The 23,161-nt window shown below is 32.1% G+C and overlaps 3 protein-coding genes across 3 annotated transcripts; 1 reads left to right on the plus strand and 2 right to left on the minus strand.

The window, feature by feature from the left end:
* Positions 1-347: 347 nt before the first annotated feature.
* Positions 348-3,383, minus strand: LOC146903839 (F-box/kelch-repeat protein At3g23880-like). Its single transcript, XM_085727513.1, has 2 exons — positions 3,265-3,383; positions 348-1,934 (listed from the first exon to the last, which is right to left on the minus strand). Exon 2 carries the CDS (start codon positions 1,930-1,932, stop codon positions 523-525), a length of 1,410 nt encoding a protein of 469 aa, XP_085583639.1. The 5' UTR covers positions 1,933-1,934; positions 3,265-3,383; the 3' UTR covers positions 348-522.
* Positions 3,384-4,136: 753 nt separating this feature from the next.
* On the plus strand, positions 4,137-9,249 carry LOC146903840 (alpha/beta-Hydrolases superfamily protein). Its single transcript, XM_085727515.1, has 8 exons — positions 4,137-4,591; positions 6,063-6,107; positions 6,253-6,382; positions 7,067-7,130; positions 7,242-7,290; positions 7,376-7,473; positions 8,134-8,272; positions 8,847-9,249. The coding sequence occupies exons 1-8, from the start codon at positions 4,238-4,240 to the stop codon at positions 8,991-8,993; spliced, it is 1,026 nt and encodes a 341-aa protein (XP_085583641.1). The 5' UTR covers positions 4,137-4,237; the 3' UTR covers positions 8,994-9,249.
* A 659-nt stretch (positions 9,250-9,908) lies between these two features.
* MEE31 (Mannose-6-phosphate isomerase, type I) lies at positions 9,909-15,127 on the minus strand. Its single transcript, XM_085727514.1, has 5 exons — positions 14,465-15,127; positions 13,581-13,748; positions 12,239-12,448; positions 11,338-11,604; positions 9,909-10,660 (listed from the first exon to the last, which is right to left on the minus strand). Exons 1-5 carry the CDS (start codon positions 14,774-14,776, stop codon positions 10,343-10,345), a joined length of 1,275 nt encoding a protein of 424 aa, XP_085583640.1. The 5' UTR covers positions 14,777-15,127; the 3' UTR covers positions 9,909-10,342.
* Between the last annotated feature and the right edge of the window lie 8,034 nt (positions 15,128-23,161).

Genomic DNA, 23,161 nt, shown 5'->3' on the forward strand with positions numbered 1-23,161 from the left:
TTTTCTCCTCTTTCCAAATCCTTCTTTCACCCTTAACCACCTCAAATAATACAGTTCTTTCAAATTGTTAAATAGTCACTCATTTGTTTTTTGTCTAATCCTAATAATCGGACTCGTCTTAATATTGACATCCTTTCAGTTTGAACTGACTAATGCCATAATTTTTTGTGCCCATCAGGATAAGCATAAGAAGACAGTAATAAAAACATGAGATTTAAAGTGCACATTCGCATTGCAGAGAAGGCAGCTCCAATAAGTTTTATGTCAAGGTCAAGAAATTAAAACATGTTAATTTAAGAAGTGATTGTGTATACACACACTACACAAAAATGGAAATAACAAAGCAATTTCTCAAGCTTCAAATTTTACTCACTATTAATTAACTAACAATGATCCATGAAGTTGCCAACACTTAGAACAAACATAAAATCAAATAAAGATAAACAAAAAATAAACATAGATGTTAGGAATGAATCTCATTCTCAAGTGACGTAGCACATCATCTACATCCTAATATTATAATCAAGGTGATATCAAACTTTCAACATAGACTTCTGATTCTACCCAACTCAAGTCTTGAATCTTCAAACTCTTTATATTATCATTTTTTGAATCATAAACAATCCACTTCAATTTACGATCCTCTCTAAAGACAAGCAGCACACGGTTGTCGTCCTCTGAAATATATACTATCCTGGTATAAGCAAAACCAAAATCACCAAAGTAAGGAAGACGAATCAATTTAATCCAAGACTCTTTATTTCCATATTCCTTCATAAGCCAAACATCAGTAGAAGAGTAGTGACTTTCTCGAGAAAAAATGCACAAGCAATCCCTCATCACACTCAAGGTTAACTTATTCAAATTTCCATAATGAGGTTGCGGTATCTCTTGATAAGATTCCTTCCCCAAATGAAGAGAAACAATGGAACGCAACTGATAAAAACCATTCGAATAAGAATATGTCAACCAATTAACCGTGCCACTCACGAATATTCCATGTCGATCCAACCGAACATTAGAAGGGAAGTCCTTAATCCTTATCCAAGAGTCGGTGCCCAAAGTATGAACTTCAACTTGAGTTTTGTAAGCCCTGTGATAAGAACCATACCAAAAAACAGCAACAACCTTGTAATTATCAATGAAAGGATCATATCCAAAAGCATATACAGTTGAACCTTGTACTCGTGGAAGATCAATAAAGGGTAATTTTTTTATTTTTCTAATGCAAGGGTTATAGAGAACAGCGAGACGTTGATTAATGGCGAAACAAAGGAGACCATCACAAGATGCAACGAGGCCATCGTCGTGTGTTGGAATAATGGGAGAGTAATCAAGTTGTGTGGGATTGGAGGTGAAAATAGAGTCGAGTTGAAGAGAATCTAATTGATAAGACATTACATTTAACTCTTTTGCAATGAACCATGTGGTTGTGACGAGGTGGTGGTGTTTGGTTGTTGACATCATGCGAAGGTGTTTTTTGGCGAATTTGGGATCATTTGAGATTAGAAAATTCCATGACTTGCAGACGCAGCGGAATTGTAGGAGGAATTTGACAGGGAGTCTACACAAGATTTCTTTCACGAGATCAAACGGAATACAGATTACCGGTGGCGGCTTGGGAAGTGAATCACCAAGTGTTAGGGTTCCAGTGGAGACAGTTGTTTCCTCCACCAGTGGTTGAAAAGAAACGGTGTCCTGGTATGGAGTCATTACTAAATCTTCTAACAACTTATTGGGGACATCTTGAGGAACATTATGCTTTGTTATGAAATCCTTCAATACGGCCATGCTTTGTTCTTTCATGTTAACTAGTTGCTCTGATAATGAAGAACCATTGGCTGCCTCAACAGAATATGATTCTGCGCCAAGACAAAACGTGGCATTCACCTGAGGTCTAGGAAGCATTGCATCAAATGACTTTGTTTCCATCTCTATAATTTAAACAATTAAAGAAACAAAAAAAGACAATTAAGTGCTTCATTATTTACAAGTAACACGGATTACTGATGTACGATGATGATACTAATCACAGACAGCATAACAAAGTGGATATTATTAGCTCAAAAATATTTCAAAATAGATCAAAAGCAACCACAGGTGGCAGTGATAGACGTTACTCAGATAGAAGTATTTGTTCTCAGTCTCATACTGTAGGCTTTCTTTAAGAGTTTGAAGGGAAAGTGGGGGGAGCTATGAAGCACTGACATGGTTACAGACTCTGGACACGACACTGATACGACATTGACATTGCAAAAACTCAGTTAAATTAGAATTGTTTTTTACTAATAGTGCTTATTGGAAAACTTAAAGCTACTATTATTGAACAGGCAGACTCTACGATTTGTATGTTTCCAGAGACACTAGAACCAAACAAACAAATGAAGGAATTAAGTCTAAAGAATAAACTATTAAGGCTCTATTTTGGATAAACAGCTTAATTAAACATTTACAGCATAAACGCTTATCATATAAGTGTTTATGTAATGTATAAGCTATTTCAATATCAAAATATATAATAAAGTTGATATGTTTTCATATAATATATAAGCTATTTTGAAAAGCTATCTTTGAGACCTTGTGAAAATAAGTTGAAAATAGCTTATAGTATAGACATGTCACTAACTGTTTTCATAAGCTCTCTTAGACAATCTATTAAGTGTATATACCAGTAGATAAACTCAAATAAGTCAATCTAAACAACTCCAAGACCCTTTTTGAATAAACAATTTATGGCATATAAGCATGCTTATATGAAGCTTATGTATAAGCTATTTTCATAACAATATAAAATAAATTCAAACTGTTTCAAATAAGTTATAAGCTATTTTCATCGGTTGTTTTCATAAGTTCTCACAAATAGTCTCATAAGTGTTTATGCTGGTAGATAAACTTAAATAAGTCAATCCAAATAAATTCTAACTAAAAACAAAAAGAAAAATGTTAACCAGTGCCCCCGGGACACTGGTTAAGGATCAAATATAGTAGGATTTGCATTAAGAGATGTGTAATCAGTGCATTAAAAGCTGAAAAAGTATGTTTTTTTATTTAAAATTTTCTCTTTTGAGTTCCTTATGAAACAGTTAATATCTTCAAAAAATAATAACCACAATGACACAATTCAAGTTTCCACTAATTGAACGGTTCAAATAGGAAAAACAACAATATTGAGATGTTAAAACAACAACACAAATAATTGAACAGAAAATTCATGGACATGAAATATACATAAAGTGAAGAAAAGCAACAGGTTTTGCTGTATACCTTCTTGACCTAGAGACTCAAGAGCCCCTCAAATTTGCTCATCAGTCGTAATTCCTGATCGGCTATTTGTGTGTTAAATTTGATATAACCCTTGATCAGGTTTTTTCAGCTGAGTAAATTTGAAGGGTTTATTGAACAATTATGTTAAAAATTTGATGTAAATAAAATCAAATATTTTTAATAATGCGACAAATATGATTATATAATAGTGTAACTAAAATATTTAATTTATATATATCATCGTGTATAAAAGTTTTACAAAAAATTTATACACACCATGTATATAAATCAAACTCCTAACTAAATGAATTAAAGTTTAGATTTTGTAAATTTACATGTAAAATATTTGTACACATGCATACAACTACTCTTTTAAATTTCCTAAAATATATATTTATAATATTTATTTATTTCCTTTTAAATTTCCTAAAATATATCTCTACAAATATTTATTTCTTACTATTTAATTGCATGCATGTGTAAAACTAAACTACACTATTAAAACTTGTTTATCCAAGTTTTTAATTCAATTGGTTTGAACATTGCACATTACATGGAGAGGTTAGAGTTCGCGCTTTGATCATCCCACTTGTATTCGTTTAAATTGAATTTTTACCAACTAAGTTACTTGAAGGAAAAAAAAACTTATTTATCTAAAAAACAATATTGAAAATTTGTTATAGGTCTTACCATTTTTTAGTCAAGTAGTTTAGCATTTTTTTTTGTCAAGTAATTTAGTATTTTTTTTTGTCAATTAGTTTAGCAGCTAGATTTCACATTTTTTAAAGTGATTAAGTGGGGTGTCTGGAATTCGAACCCCGACCCAAATGCACGTCCATGCAATCATATCAACTCATCTATGATCACGGGACTTTATGTCTTACCATTAAAGATTAAAAAAGAAAACAAAAAGAGAAAGAAGAAGAAAGAAAGGGAAGAAAAAAATTTGAAGAAGAAGAAGCAACAGTGAGTGATGGCAATGACGGTGGGTCTTTCTGTGTGTTCAATTTCCAAAGTTTCTTATCATAATAATAATTACAACAATAAGACAGTAACAGTAGCAGCATTACAGAGAAAGGAGAAGATGAGTGTCCCTTACAATCTGAAGGAAGGGCAATCTCGTATTTTCCATGAGCTTCCTTCTGGTTTGAACATGGAAGTCATTGTCCAGAAGAAGAAGGAGAAGAATGAAAGTGAAAGTGAGTGTTCACCAGCTTTGGTATTTGTTCATGGAAGTTATCATGCTGCTTGGTGTTGGGCTGAACAGTGGTTGCCTTTCTTTTCTCAATCTGGTTATGATTGTTATGCTCTTTCTTTGCTTGGACAGGTTCTATACTCTTTCTCTCTCTAAACTACTTTTTTTTTCTTCTTCATAATTATAAGTTAATAGACATATTGATTCTCAATTTTGTGAGCATTAATCAATAGCTTAATCAAGGTCCTAGTTCGAACTTCGAATCCAGTGTTGTGTTAAAACACTTAGGGAGATTTTGCGCCCATTTGGGTCCCACAAGGCTCGAGGGATAATGGATTAGTCTTCGCAGTTGCATGCGCGGAGGATAGCTTAATAACATATTGATTCTCAAATTTGTGAGCATTAATCAATAGCTTAACCAAGGTCCTGGTTCGAATCCAGCTTTGGGCATGCAGCAGTGTTAAAACTCTTTGAAAGAGTTTGGCGCCCATTTAGGTCTCATAAGGCTCGAGAGATTAGTCTTCGCAGTTATGCGCGCGGATGATAACCGGTTTACACCAAAAAAAAATAGTCAGTTTGGTCATTGAATGTGTGAGACACCATCATTATAATCTCTGAATCTATCGAAATTGCAAACACATGTTCAAATGTCTCTTGAGGGACTATAATGAGATTGAGAATGCTACACACATTCGGGGACTATATTGTTTGTTTAACCTAATAAATATAAATATTGTTCTTGAATTTTTTATAAGGATAATGTTTGGTGTACACTCATATGAGTGTATACACCTTGAGAAAGAAATAGATAAGAGAGAGTGATGTGATAGATGTGATTGGTTGATGATGTGGTAGGAAGAGAGTGATAGAGATAAAATGAGGTGTTGAATGTTTGTAGGGGAATAAAGGGTGTTCAAATATGTTAATTGATTTTATAAATTGGTGAATATGTCATTTAAATTGTAACACATTTCTCAAAGGATCAATTTGTTTATTTCTGTTGTTAGAAGATGACATGACACGTGAAATGAATATGTAGCTATGAAACCCGTATACAAAGTGCACGTAGTGCAGGTGTGCTTGATATATAGATATGTGAATTTTTTTTGATTCAGAATATGACACAGTCTGGATATGTTACAAAAAATTTATTCATATAGAATACTAAAGATGAATTGATCATTTTTCATTACAAGAGACTCAAGTGGCATATGAATTTATGAGGTAAAAATAATTTTGACTGTCGCGTTATAATTTATTTACAAGAGTTTGTTTAGAAATTACAATAACTTATCTTGGACCGAAACATTTAAGTATATTATTACTTTTTTGAAGGAAAAAAGTTAAGGGAGGGGAATATGTTATTGTCATGCCATAGGCTCCATGTTTGTGTCCAATGTATTGTAATGTTCACTGCGTAGGTTTGTGGTTACTGGCATGGCTTCCCTACCACATTAGGACATATTTTATACTTGGAATTGCTGCACCACCGTCATTGTCATCTGCATTTTTTAACATGTGATTTTGATATTTTACTTTTGGTGATTTCATGTTGTTCATTTGATTATCTTAAACTGTTCTGTTATATATTCTACACGCACAGGGCGAAAGTGATGAACCGGAAGATTCAGTTGCTGGTACACTTGAAGTAAAGTGCCTCTCCCTTCACTAGTTTAGAATTATTCATATATCAACTTTCAATTTTTTTATGTAATAATTTGGACATAGTTCATTATTATAGATTATGTTCATATACTCTTATGGTTTCTTGTTTGTACCATGTTCTGCAGTAGACACATGCAAGAGATGTTGCAGATTTTATTTATCGAAATATTCAATCGCCACCCATCTTGCTCGGACATTCATTTGGAGGACTTATTATTCAGTATTATATTTCCAATTTAGGAAATGACAAGCTCAAAGGTACTTCCTGATTCTGGCTTATTCATGCACTTGCTTGTTTGAAAATTGGTTGAATTAAAGGATTCTTGTTTCCTATATATCCTATAATTGCTAATTGTTTAGAACCATTTACACACACACCCTTGGAGTTGAATATCTCATTTGAGAACTGCTTTTGATCTAATTCAAAAGAATCTATAGAAAAACAAAACCCCTTACGGTATACCAGATCCAACTCGGAAGTAGTTCATCACCTGTGGGAGCTTGTTGATAGTGAGGAAACCATAATTTCTCTATTGGAGTGCTTATTTGTCCATCTGTCTGATGAAGGGAGAATTGTTGATCATTTCCTTAATTCTTCGATAATTGAGTTGACTATCTTTGTGGCATTGATTGTACAAGTTCGTGAGAAGCTGTACCAATGTAGTCGAGATCACGATTTAGATCGTGAGATCGTACGATGTGACGATCTCACTTGTCCCCTATGATCTAACGTGCATGCAGAATTGGATTCTTTTGAGACAAAACAAGATTGCGTTCAAAATCGCAGATATTGTGGGATTGCAGCCTCTGGGCCGGGACAAGTGGAATTCCACACAGACATACACTCTTTTGTTCACAACACACACGCGTGCACACACATGTATGTGAGTTTTCATTTCTGGTTTGTTATGCTAATTCTGTTTGAGCTTGATTCTCTAATAGAAAATTTATACCCGGAGCTTAGAGGAGCTGTCCTTGTTTGTTCTGTACCTCCTACTGGTAATAGGTAACTAACTTAAATTTTTATTCCTTACTATTGTTTTTTGTTTTTTCTAGAGAAAGATAAAGAATCGTTAACTATGACTACTGGTTGACAAATTTTCTTTATTTTTATTAGTGGACTAGTTTGGCGATATCTAATTTCGAAACCAATTGCTGCCTTCAAGGTAATTTAAATTGAATTTTTTGTATAGTGTGATGGTTCCTTTATTCATCTTCTTATATGCACCTGTTCAATCCACTATTTGGCAGGTGACATACAGCTTGGCTGCAAAAGGTTTTCAAAGCTCTCTTTCTCTTTGCAAGGAGACATTTTTCTCACCCACAATGGAGGATCATGTTGTTAAAAGGTTTGTTTTCCTTGAATCATTCTTTTCATGATCACTTCCTATTGCAATTTGACTCAAAAAGATGTTGCTTTGTGAAACATTGACGGTAGTCACTAGGTTTTTGTTGAGAGTCCCACATGATATGCTGTGAAATAACTTTGTAAGTTGAGTTAGGCCGGTTTTGTAGAGTGGGTACGCAGCCCAAATTTTCAGATGGTATCGGAGTCTATTCAAGATCCGGTTGGCTACCCACTATTAGGCCATTCGGGTCAAGCTCAAGATATGTAGTCCTGGGCGGGAAGTGTTGACAGTTCCACATCCACATGATCTGGTCTGAAAATATGTTTATAAGTGAGAGGAAACCCTCACCTTACACGTCAGTTTTGTAGCGTTTAATTAAGTGTAACCCAGATTTTAAGAAATTTTATTGAAAGAATGGAAATTAACCTAGTCATTCGCTAAAAAATTGTCACTTTTAACTAGAACTTATCGATGTTAAGGAGATGATATAAAGTAAGAATGGAAAACATTTAGCATATGGGGCTAGAATGGAAGGTTTTGGTGTCATGGATTGGTGGTTGACAATAATATGACCATGATATGTTTTCATCCTCAATTATTTTTGTTGGTTTTGAAGCTTTTTGAAGGCACCGAGCCTGTATTTTTCTGTTAATATTTCAGATATCAAGAACTAATGAAAGAAAGTTCACGGATGCCATTGTTTGATTTAAGAAAGTTGAATGCTTCACTTCCAGTTCCTTCAGTACCAAATCTCCCTGTTGAAGTTCTTGTTTTGGGTGCAAACAATGACTTCATTGTGGTAAGCTCTATTTCTTATAAATGGTGAAAAAACTAACAGAAATGTCGATTGAAAAAAAATAAGTAACAAAAATGTTATTTGAACATCATCTTGAGAAATCAAAATTCAACAACTTTTTAAATGGATCACGTAGTTCGCACACGTGGTTAATTAAGTGTTAGATTTGTTTGGTTAATAGATATACCGGGTGTCACAACTTATTAACCATCTACTGAACTTTATTAACCTTAAATTTGCACATGATTAACCACGTGTGTGAACTACGCTAACCACGTAAGAAGTTGTCAAGTTTAGGTGTCCCAAATTGGTTTATGATCTAGTTTATGACCTAGTAGAAGTAGAAAGCGCTCCATAGAATCCTCATGGATAGGAATTCAGTTTGATAATGATTGAATGACTTTGTTTCTTTGGCTCGAACCAAGGATGAGAATGAAGTGCTTTTTTTTCTTCAATGATATTGTCTGATTATTCTTACCTAGTTATCTTCTGTCAATATTTCTGCAACATTGATTTTGTTTCTGTAGTTTTATTTAGTTCCTAACCTAAGGTAGTTTACTGCGTTTGTTGGTTATAGGATGCAGAGGGACTCAAAGAAACCGCACAGTTTTATGGTGTGTCACCAGTATGTGTTGAAGGACTTGCTCATGACATGATGTTGGACACTTCATGGGAGAAAGGTGCAGAAGTTATTCTTTCATGGCTGAAGGGTTTACACAAATAAGAAGGGAAATAGCAGAGGAAATGTTTGGTTCAATTTTCCCATTTTGTTAGCAGTGATTGCTTCAACTCATTACAAATGATTGAAAAGTTTCACCAAGCTTCAAACTTAGGCAACAGAGGAGGGTCCAAATAGGAAATGTGATATTCTATGTGCTATTCATACCGACCACTATTACTTTGACACTGACTAACATAAGCTTGTTAATGACATCTAAAATCTTCAACTTGTGTCCAAAGTACTACTTTTGGGATTTCTAGCTGGTTGACTTTGTCTTCTTGTTTCTTTTTTTTTTTTTTGGTACAGTCTTCTTGTTTCTATTGCAATCCAACTTTTCTTTTCTTTTCTTTTCTTATACATAATGTCGTATTTAACTATTTTCTCCATGGTTGACCCAAAATAATTAATTATAATTATTAGTTTTAAAAAAATTAATTATATTGAAGCCCCTAAAAAACATTATATTGAAGGTTTATACAAGTGAAAAAATATTATAGTGAAGGTAATAATTTAAGAGTAAAGATCCAAATTAGTCTCTGTCGTTTTTATATGAAAGACAAATTATTCTTCTACTAATTATTAGATAGAGATTAATTTGTCATCAATTTAAAAAAAAATGTCAAAAACTAGTTTGACATTAGTTTTTGTCAGGTACTACAGCAGGCTGTGCGAAAACTGCCGGAGACTAAATTGAATCTTCACTCATAATTTAAATATATGTATCAATCTTATACACCTTTCTTTCAATTCACTTTCTAGTAAAGAATGTATCTAGTAATTCAAAATGAGATTCATATTTAGGTACACATTTTTTTTTCCTTCAAAAAAGTGCTAATATACAGAGAGACAAATAGTATCAAGCTTTACATTTTATGTTTATTTAGAATTTTTAAGTTTAAATCCACAGTTCAACAAAAATCAGCCTAACCACTTCACTTATTGATATTATTTATAAATAAATTTACAAATAGGAATACATCTACAATGAACTTTTCTCTCAGCTCTGTGATCTTATTACTGTTACATTTACACTAAAGTTCTGCTATTACATAGTATTACACAGAAATTTGATTATTTTATTCTCATATGACAAAAAAAATAAAAAATAATAATTAAAACACTTGCTAACTTAAGATTATTATTTTTTTGAACAGCAATATATAATTTTATTCGCAAACATGGAAAAAAGTGCAAATGGTACTGAACCCACTAATCGAGATGAAGTACAAGTAGTACTCTGCCCACCAAAGAACTCGAAAACTACCTAAGCTACCTAAGTACTCTTCTTTTCCATAAACCAAATCCAAGAATTTCTTTTTATTTCCTTCACAAGCTCTTCCACCTTTGAATGCTTAAGAGTCTTGAAAAAACTTGCTATTAATCCCTGTTCTGTACAGATGCAACTCGGATTCACTCGCAACGCTAATCTCTGTGTAAGCAGGAGCGAAAAGAGCATCACCTTCGGTGATTTCATATACTTTGAGTGATCCTGTGTTCATGGATCCTTCCCCGGCCGTGACCAAAAAGATGGAAGGACCTGGAACTGCCGGGAACACCACTGTTTCCCCTTTTGGAAGAATACAACGGTCAATCTCAAATTCCTCAAATGGCGGGATATATTTATTTACATATGGATTCATAGACACTCCTCGCAGAATCTCCGGAAAACCCTGTGAGAAAATAAGACAATAAAAAAGTGAGTTTAAATCCGAGTTTCACGTATGCAACCTATCAAGCTTCATTTCAAAGACCGCGTATTCCGTCAAAATTTCGAAACCATGATTAATATGTGCATGCCAACTAGTATATGGTTATGCATGCACATGCCTACAATTGAGTTAATATCACACAAAGTTGCAATCAAATAGCCAACCAACCAAGCAATCTATGTGGCATGAGAAGTCTTAAGATGCAAAAAAACAGAACAAAAGGTACCAAATCTCAATAAAGATGAATCCATGACCAATATGAAATTCAGAGGAAGAAAAAAATGACACATGCCTTAGAATAGTAATCAAGTGTAAGACTGAAATAAGATCCAATGGTAAATTCTAATAATTTAACTTTAGGGTCTGTTTGAATTGACTTATTTGAGTTTATCTACATGCATACACACTTGTGAGACTAATTTGAGCTTGTCTATAAACATGAAAACTTATGAGACTGACATGTCAATACGTGGTTTTAAGATTTGACTTTATTTTATTTTTCATTATAGAAATATAGAACATAAATACTTATATGATAAGCACTTATGCTATAAGAACTTAAGTTGTTTATCCAAATAAGGCCATTGATGTATGTTATAAAAGTTGCGGTAAACAGTCTGATGTGTGATGTAATTTACCTGCTTGTATGTGAGCATGGAACAAAGAGTCGGCACATCTATGAATTTGGGAGTTAGGCCGGCTCGTACAACATTGTCAGAAGTTGCCATGCATTCAATACACTCCCCAGATAAATAAGCATGTGGTTCATTGGCCCCGAGGAACAATGCTTCACCAGGATTGAGTTTGACGTGGTTCAGAAAGAAAGCTGCAATCACACCAATATCGGATGGATATTGATTTTCCAACCGCAGCACCAACAGCTCCTTTTCTGTCAAATGCCTTGTCTGATGCAAGATAAGAATATCAAGGTATCAATTGAGAGTTCAATTACATCGAAAAATAAAAGAAATAATAGAAACTAACTAACTTTATTAGATCAACTTTGAATAGATCAATTACTCTCGACCATAAATATCATGTGACCCTAAGAACATATTTAGGGCCTGTTCATATTGGCTTATCTGAGATTATCTACTAGCATGAACATTTGTGAGACTGCTTACGAGAGTTCATGGAAACAGCTTATAACATGTCCATCAGCTGCTTTTAGCTTACGAAAACAGCTGATAACTTATATGAAAACAATTTGACTTTTTTTAATTCATCTTTTGTTTTAGAAATAGCTTATACATAAGCACTTATATGATAAACGGATATGTTATAAGAGCTTAATTAAGTCGTTTAACCAAACAAGGCCTAAGACCACATATATCAAATCCTCTACAAATTTTTTGATCCATCTCTTGATGAGTTCCTGCCATGTTCGCAATGAGTGTATAATATCCAACTAACTTAATGGAACAAACGGAATAAATTGACAAGAATAGATTTAGCGTCGAAGCTAAACTCTTAAAACTAAACAAATTTAGTTTCTAAGCCAAACTCTTCAAAACCAAACAGATTAACTAATCAACTAACCTCACTTTCCTCATGCAGTCGATTTATCAATCTGTTCACAGCATCGGTCACTCTCTCCTTACTAGCTGACATAAGATGAGTGAACACTGCCTGTAGAACAGGTTTAACCTTGTCTTCATTCTGATCACTAGTTTCTAACACCAGATTCGCATTTGTAACACCAACTAGGTCGACAACTTCCGGAACGGTATGAATCACAGCTTTAAGCTCCTAAATAGAAAAAAACAGAAAATTGACCATTACTCCCAAGAGAATAACATTACAATAAATCAGTAAAAGATGGTTGAATATACCAAAGGTAAGCTCTAACCTTATTCTACAAGTAAGATTTTGGACATGTTTAAAAAAACATAGTTAAATTTGTGTCAAACTCAAAATTGTTCGACCAAAAAAGACTGTTTAGGCAACAGTTTTTCTTGACCGAACAAATAGACACTAATACAAGTTAAGACAATGCAATTGAAAAAAAAGCAGTATTAAAATCCCGTCTTGGAGAATGACAGAAATGAACCATGGACAAGACCGAAATCCAAACTTTTGAGTTAACTAAATTGATTCTCTACATACATAAATCTAAACTGATAACTGCTACACCTTTTAATAAAGACACGTCATGTAGAGAGGCGTGGCAAAAAATACTCCCTATGTTCTATTTATTCCCGTTTCAAAAAATACACATCAAACTAAAGCAGCCGAACTTCAATTTGGCAGTTCCAAACAAAAAGATCTGTAATAAAAATATACTAAATTTCCACATATTTTACTTTATAACAAATATAGTTGCTTCATTAACACCAAAGGGTTATCATTTGAATTTTTTTGTAACTCTTTATTAATTGTTAGTTAGAATATCACAGGTTGTATTGTATCAGAAAAAGGCCTCTCAACTCAACCAGAGAGAATGAGATTGACATGTGAATAAAATTAAAGTGAACAGAAAAAAGTTTCACTCAGTCATATCATTAAGGAATTATACCTAACAGATGGACAGTTCCAATCACACTCATGAGTATTGAATATTTTGAAGTTTATAAAAGAAGTTACTTTAAAAATTAACAAATCAAATCATCAAAAAACTCTAACTTACTTGTCATCAATAACAATACTTAAAACAGAAAATTCAAGATAACACCACCTAATTTTCAACTTATAATAAGGCTCATATTCACAAAAACTATATTTAAATTAGAAAGAAAACAAATCACAATCAGTGTTCTAAACATAAACAATGAATCTTTCTTGACACAGTCAATGAAAGCAAAAGCCAGTTCAGTTATTCTCATAATACTAACAACAAAAACAAATTAAATTAATAAAAATCCACAGAATAATTAAATACTACCTTAAGAGTGATAAATCCACAAAGAGCCTCAAAATCTGTCATTGCAAGAGCCATCTCAGGTTTATGATTCCCATCTTTATACACATCAGGATGCAATTTATGCAGCATCCTAGCCAACTCCTTATCTGGGTGAGCTTGTATAGACAAAGCCTTCCCCACAGATAGCACCTAATACATGAAAAACAACAGAAAAATCCAACCTTTTCATAAACTATATACAACCTTTTAAACAAAATAAAAATAAAAAGGGCAGCACATCCTATGAAGCATCAATACAAACATAGACATCAGGCACAACATAACACATATAATAATTTCAGAAAAGTGTACATTTAAATATAATCACACACACCAGTGTCTTGTTAGACAAGAACAAACACGACTTCAATCTCAAGTATCGTGTTACATAGAAAACAACACAAAAATTCAACCTTTTTCGTAAAACTAAACACCCATTTAAACAAAGAAATCCAAGGGAGCACCCCATCATAAGAAGCACGGATACACACTAAACACGACATTGACACAAATAATAATTTGAGAAAATAAAATAGTTAAATATAATCACACATGTCAGCATCGTGTCAGAGTCCAACAATGACTGTGTTAGACACAGCACTAGACATTCACACACACCTTCAACCTCAAATGTCGGTGCTACATAGAAAACATCACGAAAATTCAACCTTTTCATAAAAACTAAACAACCATTTAAACAAAAAATAAATAAAGGGTATCCAACATCACATTGGTCTGAGCAAAATTGGGAGACTCCCCCGACACAGATTAGTTATCAACAAAACCAATGAATATTTCACACCAATTACATAGTAACCAACAAAAAACATTAAAAAAAAAAACCACTAGTAATCAAAATCACATACCTTAAACAAGAAAGGTAGATCAGAACCCCATTTGTTAACAACTTTATGACCAAGCAACAAATCAGGGTTATCAAAAATCCAATCTTTAAGACTAACCCTTTGTTCATCATCATCAGAAACAAGAAAAGAAGGACCAGAATCATGGGTACCAATCCAAAGTTCAGCATAAGGCTTCATTGGATCAAATTGAAACCCAGAATTAAGCTCAGAAAGCTTAGCAACCTGTGACAATTGACCAGGTAAACCCCAATCGTAATTCTTAACAGAACAATGAAGTTTCTGAAGTGAATTGTGGGGATTTGAATCTTCCATTGTAAGAAGATTGAAAGAGATTGTTGAAATGAAAATGGGTTTGTTAAGAATATGAAAATTGAGATTGAGTCATTGGTATTTGAAGAGTATTTAAGGAAGAGAGAGAAAAGGGTTAGAGAGAGAAAGATTGCAGAAGGAATGGAAAAGGAAACGGTGGATTGTGTCTTGTTGTTTGAATGCAATGAATTGAATTGAATTGAAGATAATCACTTTTTTGTGGATTCTTGTTTGGGAATTTATCTAATCTTGTTGAACACGGTGTTGAATTTGTTGTTACCCTTTGTGTAAGAAAGAAGAACCGAAATTTCATGCACGAACGATGACAGAGACACAAATGTTTCGACGAGATTTAGGAACTTTCTTCTTCTTCGTACTTTTGTCTGTTTTTTTTTTTTGGAAGGGATAAAAATTTAGTTTTTTTTTTGTTACAAGAGAATAAAAATTAATTTTTTCAAAAAAAAAAGAATAAAAATTTAATTTGAAATCTAGAGATTTGTTTTTTTTGAAACAGAAATCTAGAGATTTGTTATTAGCCAATTTAGTTTGAATTATTATTAACTAATTTGGAATAAATTGGTTTTTTTTTTCCCAAAAGAATTTGGATAAATTCGTTTGAATTGTTATACGACCTTTTGATTAATTATTACTACTACTATATTTTCTAACCATGGTTTGGATTTGACGGATTATTAAGTGGGGTCTACTTGATATCTAGTCTAGAATAATATAATTGGTTTAGACAAAAAAGACTTCTCTATACGAGTAATAAATGACAATGAAGTCAATTGAATTTTTTTTTAAGGATCCCACTTATTCATCTTAAAAGATGAATTTCTAACAATTAGATTATTTGACAAAATAAATGAGCTATAGATCACCCGAGATATCGATTGACAGTATCGATTAATAGTCATCAATTGTGATTCATTTTTACCAACTAATTGAGCGACAAATGTCCCTCAATTGTTATTTCTTTAACTACTTTACTAGAGAAAGATGGGTTAGAGAGAGAAATATGAAAAAATGTGAAGCGGTAGATTGTGTCTTATTCTTCAAAGCAATGTGATGAGGTTAATTGTCTTTTTTTCTTATTATGATTTGTATTTGTGAATTTTGCAATCTTATCTTCTTAAACACGATTTACTATTGATGTTGTTGTTACGATTGTGTACTTTGTTTGTGATTGTGTCCTATTCTTCAAAGCAATGTATGAGGCTACTTACCTTTTCTGATTATGATTCATATTTGTGAATTTTGTGATCTTATCTTCTTAGAGAGGATTTGTTGTTGATGTTGTTGTTGCTTTTGTGTGCCGTGTTTGTGAATTTTGTGATATTGTCTTCTTAAACATGACTTCTTGTTGTTGTGTAAGAAAGGATAATATTAGGCTATATTTAGCGATTAGCTAGCTATATTTGGTAAACCTTAATTAGTCCCATTATAAATAGTAGGTGTCTTAGATGCGATTCTATTTGATACTCTCTTTGTTTTAAAATAGATGTTATGTTGTCCCATAATTCCTAGCTCAACTGGTAAAAATGCCGAAATTGTTACGCCGGACGTCATGATCGGGGTTCGAATCCCGATACCTCTACTTTGTGTGTGTGAGATTATGATGACTTTACTATCTCGTCTATCTACCAAATAAAATACACGTTATGTTTGAATTTTATACGACAATTAAAAAAATGATGAGAAATACTTATTTTATTGGTAAAATATATTTCATTTACTTCGACACCTTTTATGGAAAAAAGTTAAACTCTACTCACAATGTATTATACTTGATTAGTGTTATTAAAAAAAATGCATTATACTGATTAGTTGTGATGTGTGGACAATATAAAACCTTTTACACTTCTAACCCAAATAAAACTTCCATTATGGATCAAACAATGACTCATTTAACAAATTATTGGAGAGCGATACAAGTATAACACATATAAATGGAATTTTATATTTTTGCCAAGTATTGGGTCATATTTACCTAATGACTTGAAATTCCATTGCATACATACCCAAACCTTTTTTTTGAACAAACATACCGAAACCTATACAAATATAAAATACGATAGTTTATGCTTTTTTTTTTTTTGGTACAAAAATTCTTATGATTTTGATGATGAAATTATATTTAAAGAATAAAAAACATTAAAGAGGTTATTAATTCTAAAGCTCAATTAGTTAATACTTGTGTTCATATTTTGTATTATATTCTTCTTTTAATACACTAACCAATGTTATTGAAATCCAATAACTTTACCCCTTTTGAAAATGAAAGAAATACTTTCTCCGTTTTTTATTATAAAAAAAAAATAGTTTCTTAGGTTTACTGAATAATTGACGTATCTTATTATGGACCAGTTACACCGTATACATGAGTTACTCAATAAGCTAAAAATTAAAATTTTTCTTGTAATAAAGATTAAATGAGGTAATTTTTGTAAATTATTATTAATAAAATTATATTTTTGTATTTTACAGCTCTAATTATAAACACTTATAAGTTATAATTGTCCCTAAATATATACTCAATTTCAAATTATTAAATGAGTTTTTTTCTTCAAATATAACCGTAAGTAATATTATTAATTTGTATTCGAATTTGAAAAGTCAAATTAAATACATATATACACAAAGTATAATCGAACAACACAAAATAGACATATAAGGACGCTAATGCATCTTTAAAAAAAGAAACGCGTATTTCTAGCTCCAAATATTAGGTTTAGTGTACAAAAGACATATCTTGGATCAAAAGATTTTAGATTTGAACTCCGCTCGTGTCTTTGATTGAAAATGAACATAAAATTTATTTGTAAGTGATTTTAGAACCTAAAAATCTTTTAGATTTTTTAAAAACATGCATATTTCTTTATAAAAAAAAAAGATTCGTAAACATTTTTTGAATTTAAACATAAAATTTATTTATAAGAATTTATATATAACAAAAGATAGGTACTATTTCTTAAAAAAAAATGTCAATATATTATACTAATTAATCTCCATGGCATGAAATCGAAGTTCAAAGCATGAAAAAACGGCAAGGAGATAGCCACGTCTGACGAATAAGGCACGAGGGTTGACATAGAAAATGACAAAAGTACCCATCCTCAAGTGACGAATACGACACCGTTTGCTGTAGCAAAATCCGAAACAAAGAGGGTCGGTGCGGTATGGCATGCATCATCATCATGTATGCAACGTAAAAATAACTAACAACTAACGGCATCAGGTGGGTCCCACAAACTGATCTTACCAATCACTCTCTTCCCGCCGACACTAGCTGCAAATCACCTTACATATACAATATTATTCTTCCTAATCTTATATTATCAAATTAAATTACTAACAAGGATGTTTGTGTGAAACTTTTTAATTTAATCAATATCCACTGTCATTATAAATGTGTTTTACACTCTCTTAATATAAGTTTTTTATACATGTTCTTCAAAAAGTATTTTATACTATGTCATTGACCAAAAAAATATGATATTTTATATTCCCTCCGGTCCTATTTATAAGAGAAAGTTGGGTCAACAAAAGTTGATGTATTTGGATTGAATTTTTAACTAGATACATCAACTTTTATTGACTCAAATTTCTCTTGTAAATAGGACCGGGGGGAGTATTATGTCAATTAATCATAATCGTCGGTTGTTTGACTATAATTATAATTACTGTAATAAAATCAATACGTTTTAATGGTGAAATCATCAATAAAAACTTCTCAATTTTTTCGCTGCTTAGAGGATCCAAATTTTTATTTTTTTTATTATTAACTTTTGATGAAAAGAGGATCCAAATCTTAAAACTCACATATGAAAGTGTGTTTGTTTCAAGTTATATTCTTAGATTTCTAAAAATAAAATGATAGAAATATACATGTCTATGTTTGTTACAAGTTTACTAAATTTTATTCCTAGGCATAAAACGTTCATGGGAATAAAATCTTTTAGTTGACTTGAGTACAATTGAACAAAGTTCCCATGAAGAAGATGAGAACAAATTCATGTGTAATTACATATTATATACCTATTTTTATGGTTCCTGAGAATATTATAATTTTTAACAAATGTATTTTTTTTTCTAAATACCATAGAATAAAATTCTCATCTTTATGTTTCAAGAAATGTTATTCCTAGAATTTTTTTTGGTAAACTTGAAACAATATCACCCTGTGATTTATCAACAAAATAAAACTTTTAAGGATAAAACTATTTATATTAACATAATAATATTATTTTTTATATAAATATTTGTTGGAGATATTTTAAAGTAAAGATATTTTCTGTTTAGTTATTCTCTCGTAATGCTGGATTTAGTAATGTAGTCATGGTTGAAATTTGAAGCATATTAAAGGATTTAGAAATTGCTATTTCAAAATGTGTTTGTAAAATATTTAGATTGAGACTGATTGGAAGCTATATTTTGCATGATGGTGGGTGTTCATAAAGATATTCTTGTGCATGTCTTATCTCAAAGATTAGAAGTCTATTTGGGAAGGTTCAAGATATAATATTGGTCATATTTTTTTTTTTTTTTGTTCTATACAAATCCAGTGCATATTGTCTCTTAAACTTTTCCAAGAAGAAAAATGAAATTCGATTATTACATTACATATTGGGAAAGTCAGTGGATATTAACATTATTCCCAATGATAAAGATAGGCACTGCCTCAATTTGATTCAATCATATAAATGGAAATGTGGGGTGGTGGAGTGATGGGTACGTGTGATAATGGATAACAATAACATTTCAGAATCCCTTCCTGCTTTAGAACGGTAAGTGATTATTATGGTGAATGTGATTCTGCAACTAGTTCTGTACTTGCAACGAAATTTCTCACGTGAATATGACACCTTGGTCCTTTTGTTTTGTTCATCAATAAGGTTGTTCAACTTCTTTGTCTTGCCAACAATTTATTAGATTTACATGACACGTACTCCACTTTTGGCATAGGAAATGTTTGGATATAAAATTAAGAAAATGTTAAGGCACTTGTTTAAAAGTTTAAATTGAAAATTTTATGTTAGAAATTGTACATTATTCAAGACATTGAAACAAAGAAAAAAATTAAATAAAATTTATCAATTATTTTTATTTTTTAATTCTTAACTAGTGTCTTAAATGACACTCGTTAGCATAACCGATAAAATTATTCTTCTAACTAAACATTTTAAATTTTCAAACTGTTTTTGTCAAATTTTTTTTTTTCAAATTGCTGACATGATTTTTTGCTTAGTAAAAAACAAATGTGTTGACATAAGTTTTTGTTTTCTAAAAGAACATGGCAACATGATTGATAATATTCTAGAAAACTAATTTGTAAAGTTATGACTATCCCTTAATTATAAACACATTATATCAGAAATGGAAAAGTCATATCTTCACTTAAAAGTATTAGGTATGTAGATCACCTATAAAAGGGTAATCTGGTGCATTAAAGCTCCCACACACGCTTCCAGGACTTGAGCCCGTGACCTTTCAGTCACATGACAACAATTTTACCAGTTGCGCCAAGATTACCCCTCATGATCACCTATATGATAAATATAATTTTTGACTCTTCATAGGCGAGTTGAGACTAACGACTCACACTTGAAACAATGATCCAATATCAAGATCCAATATGCTTTTCCACCAAGTTGATTGAGAGCTTTGATATCACTTGTTGGGGAGTTCAGGGTAGCGCCGGGAGCAACATATCAATGTCTAGGACCGTAAGAGTGGAAGACATCAAATCTCCATCTAAAACTTTTAGGGGTCGTTTGATGGTCAGGATAAGAAAAAGGCAGGATAGTATATGAAACAGGATAGAGATAGGATATGATATAGACAAGATAAACACTATCATATCATGTGTTTGACGCGCACATGATAACAACCCGTATAACATTATTTATATCATATTAAATGACAAAATTACCCTTGTAATCAATTACATTTTTCACTTTTTTCATATTGTACATATTACAAAAACATCAAACAAAGAGGAAAAATTGAAATCGATAGAAAAATAAAGAGATGAATCTATAATAAAACAAAAAAAAAACTAGAAATTTGTAAAATGAATTGGAAAAAAATTGAAATCACAAAAAAAGGAGGAATGCATAAAAAGAAAATGACGAAACTGAAATCGGAAAAGAAAAAAAATGGATCTATAAAAAAATGATATGAACATAGTAAAAGAATATGTGGTGTTTGTACATCAATTATCCGTTTTGTACAATTGAAACAGGAAAATTAAAGGACGAAGAACACCATCTGCCAGATTTTATGAACAATTTATCCGTTTTGTTTCAACTTCGAAGAACACCATCTGCAAGATTTTGATGGTGTTTGTACATCAATTCTGTTGTTAGGACAAAGAGGAATTGAAAGAAAAATGATATGAATCCATACAAAAATAAATTGATATCAATAATAATGATGGATGAATTGAAAACGAAAATGATGGCATGAGCAATAGGAAGAAGACGATGAGTGGATGTTGTGGATGAATTAGAGAGGATTAGCGTGAGGGTAAATTTAGGATTTCTCTTATCAAACCTGATAGGTTAATTTTAACCCAGCTCAAACTCAGGATAGAAAATACAAAGGAGTGATAGGATAGGATAAATTAAAGGAATAATTTATCATATCCTATTGGTACATCAAACGAAGGATTGAAACATGATATGATATATCTTTCCTATCCTGACTCTCTATCCTAACCATCAAACGCACCCTTAGGTATTATGTATATAGATCACCTCTATGATAAATACAATATTTTGTCCATCCACAAGCGATGTGAAACTAACCATTCTACCCTTGAAACAATGATCCAATACAAAGATCCAGCTCGCTTCCCCACCAAGCTGAATCAGAGCTATGATACCACTTGTTGGGAGTCGGAGGGAGGGTTTAGAACAACATATCAATGCTCTAGGACCATAAGAAATGGGACAAAATGTGACAATAGAACCTATCAATCTCATAAAATGTGACAAACCAAATCCAAACTTAGCAAATTTCGCTTTTAAAACACAACCAAAAAATAAAAAATAATAAAACCTGTCAATTAAAATAAAAAATGAGTTTAAACAATGCAATTTTGGATTTTGAGGGGTGAAGTCGCATAAGAAGTTCCTTCTAAGGGTGTCTTGTTGCTTGATTTTTTCTTCTTCTGATTTTCTAAGCAAGTTTCGGAGCTATCTGACCAAGTAACCTGAATACCAAATTTTGGATTGGGACACGACGCACACAACTAACAATGATGTAAAACACAAGACACACTAGAGAAGGAGTTGATTATAATGGTTAAACTGACCATCCCTATGATAAAACAAGTTCATTCTTTGTGCTGATACAGTTCAAATTATATAATTTGAACCTGTTTTATAATGGGGTTTATATGAGGTGTTCGAATTTTATAATCTGAATAAAAACAAAGCACTTTGGGTTTTATAATCCAAAGGGTAAATTACACTCACCTCCCCTAAGTTATTCATAAATAACACTAACACCCCCTCTATTTTTTAACTCAACACTAACCTCCCTTATTTTTGATTCAAATAGACAACTACCTCCCTTTTCACTTAACACCGTTAGTCTCTGTTAAGTGTTTGTTAACTAATTAGATTTCAGTCATGCTCACATCCATATTCTCTGTTACGAGTTCTCTCAAAGCTTTTTGACCAATTCCCTCGTCAGTTTCTTCCCCCTTTCCAACCTCAAAACCTTAACCCTCCAAATAAACTCATTATTTGGTTCGACCCCTCCTTCCACAACCACACTCAACCTCTTGACTTTTCACACAATTCCCCCATGAATTCTCTCACAAACATTCACATAATTGATTAGAGTTACAATAAACTTACCAGTTCAACGACAACCCAATTTGCTAGAACTTACAAACTGTGTCCAATTCTTTATCTGGACCTTTTCAAAAAACAACTTTTGATGGCCAATGTAGTTCCTAGGTGTGGAGTTTGGTTGAATGAATTCATATTTTTGTCTTTTGTTGTTGATGGTTTTGCAAAATTTTGAGCTGAGAAGTGAGGACAATGATAAAAACGAAGACGCTAATCATTAGTCAGCAAATAAATTGCCATGATAAAAACGGTAAATAGAAACAAAACAATCCACAAATACACTTGCAACATGGTGGGTGGAAGAAGATCTCTCAAAAAATTGGAAAAAATACTCATGACAGAAAGAATGTGAAGGAGGTTGGAGGAGTTAATTAATAGAGGCTAACGCTGTTAAGTATAAAGGGAGGTGTTTGCCTATTTGTATAACAATTAAGGGAGGTTAGTGTTGAGTTAAAAACTAGAGGGGGTGTTAGTGTTATTTAATGATACCTTAGGGGAGGTGAATGTAATTTGCCCTAATCCAAAT

This window comes from Medicago sativa, chromosome 7, assembly GCF_051527215.1.
Source record: "Medicago sativa cultivar Bolivia chromosome 7, Bolivia_mono, whole genome shotgun sequence".
NCBI classification, from domain to species: domain Eukaryota; kingdom Viridiplantae; phylum Streptophyta; class Magnoliopsida; order Fabales; family Fabaceae; genus Medicago; species Medicago sativa.

Coding starts and splice junctions, on each gene's coding strand:
- MEE31 (XM_085727514.1), bottom strand. CDS start 14,776: ATGGAAGATTCAAATCCCCACAATTCACTTCAGAAACTTCATTGTTCT. Junction 11,605..12,238: donor GACTGCATGAGGAAAGTGAG/GTTAGTTGATTA, acceptor ATCTTGCATCAG/ACAAGGCATTTGACAGAAAA. Junction 10,661..11,337: donor CCATGCTCACATACAAGCAG/GTAAATTACATC, acceptor ATTTTCTCACAG/GGTTTTCCGGAGATTCTGCG.
- LOC146903839 (XM_085727513.1), bottom strand. CDS start 1,932: ATGGAAACAAAGTCATTTGATGCAATGCTTCCTAGACCTCAGGTGAAT.
- LOC146903840 (XM_085727515.1), top strand. CDS start 4,238: ATGGCAATGACGGTGGGTCTTTCTGTGTGTTCAATTTCCAAAGTTTCT. Junction 7,131..7,241: donor GTACCTCCTACTGGTAATAG/GTAACTAACTTA, acceptor TATTTTTATTAG/TGGACTAGTTTGGCGATATC. Junction 8,273..8,846: donor CAAACAATGACTTCATTGTG/GTAAGCTCTATT, acceptor TGTTGGTTATAG/GATGCAGAGGGACTCAAAGA.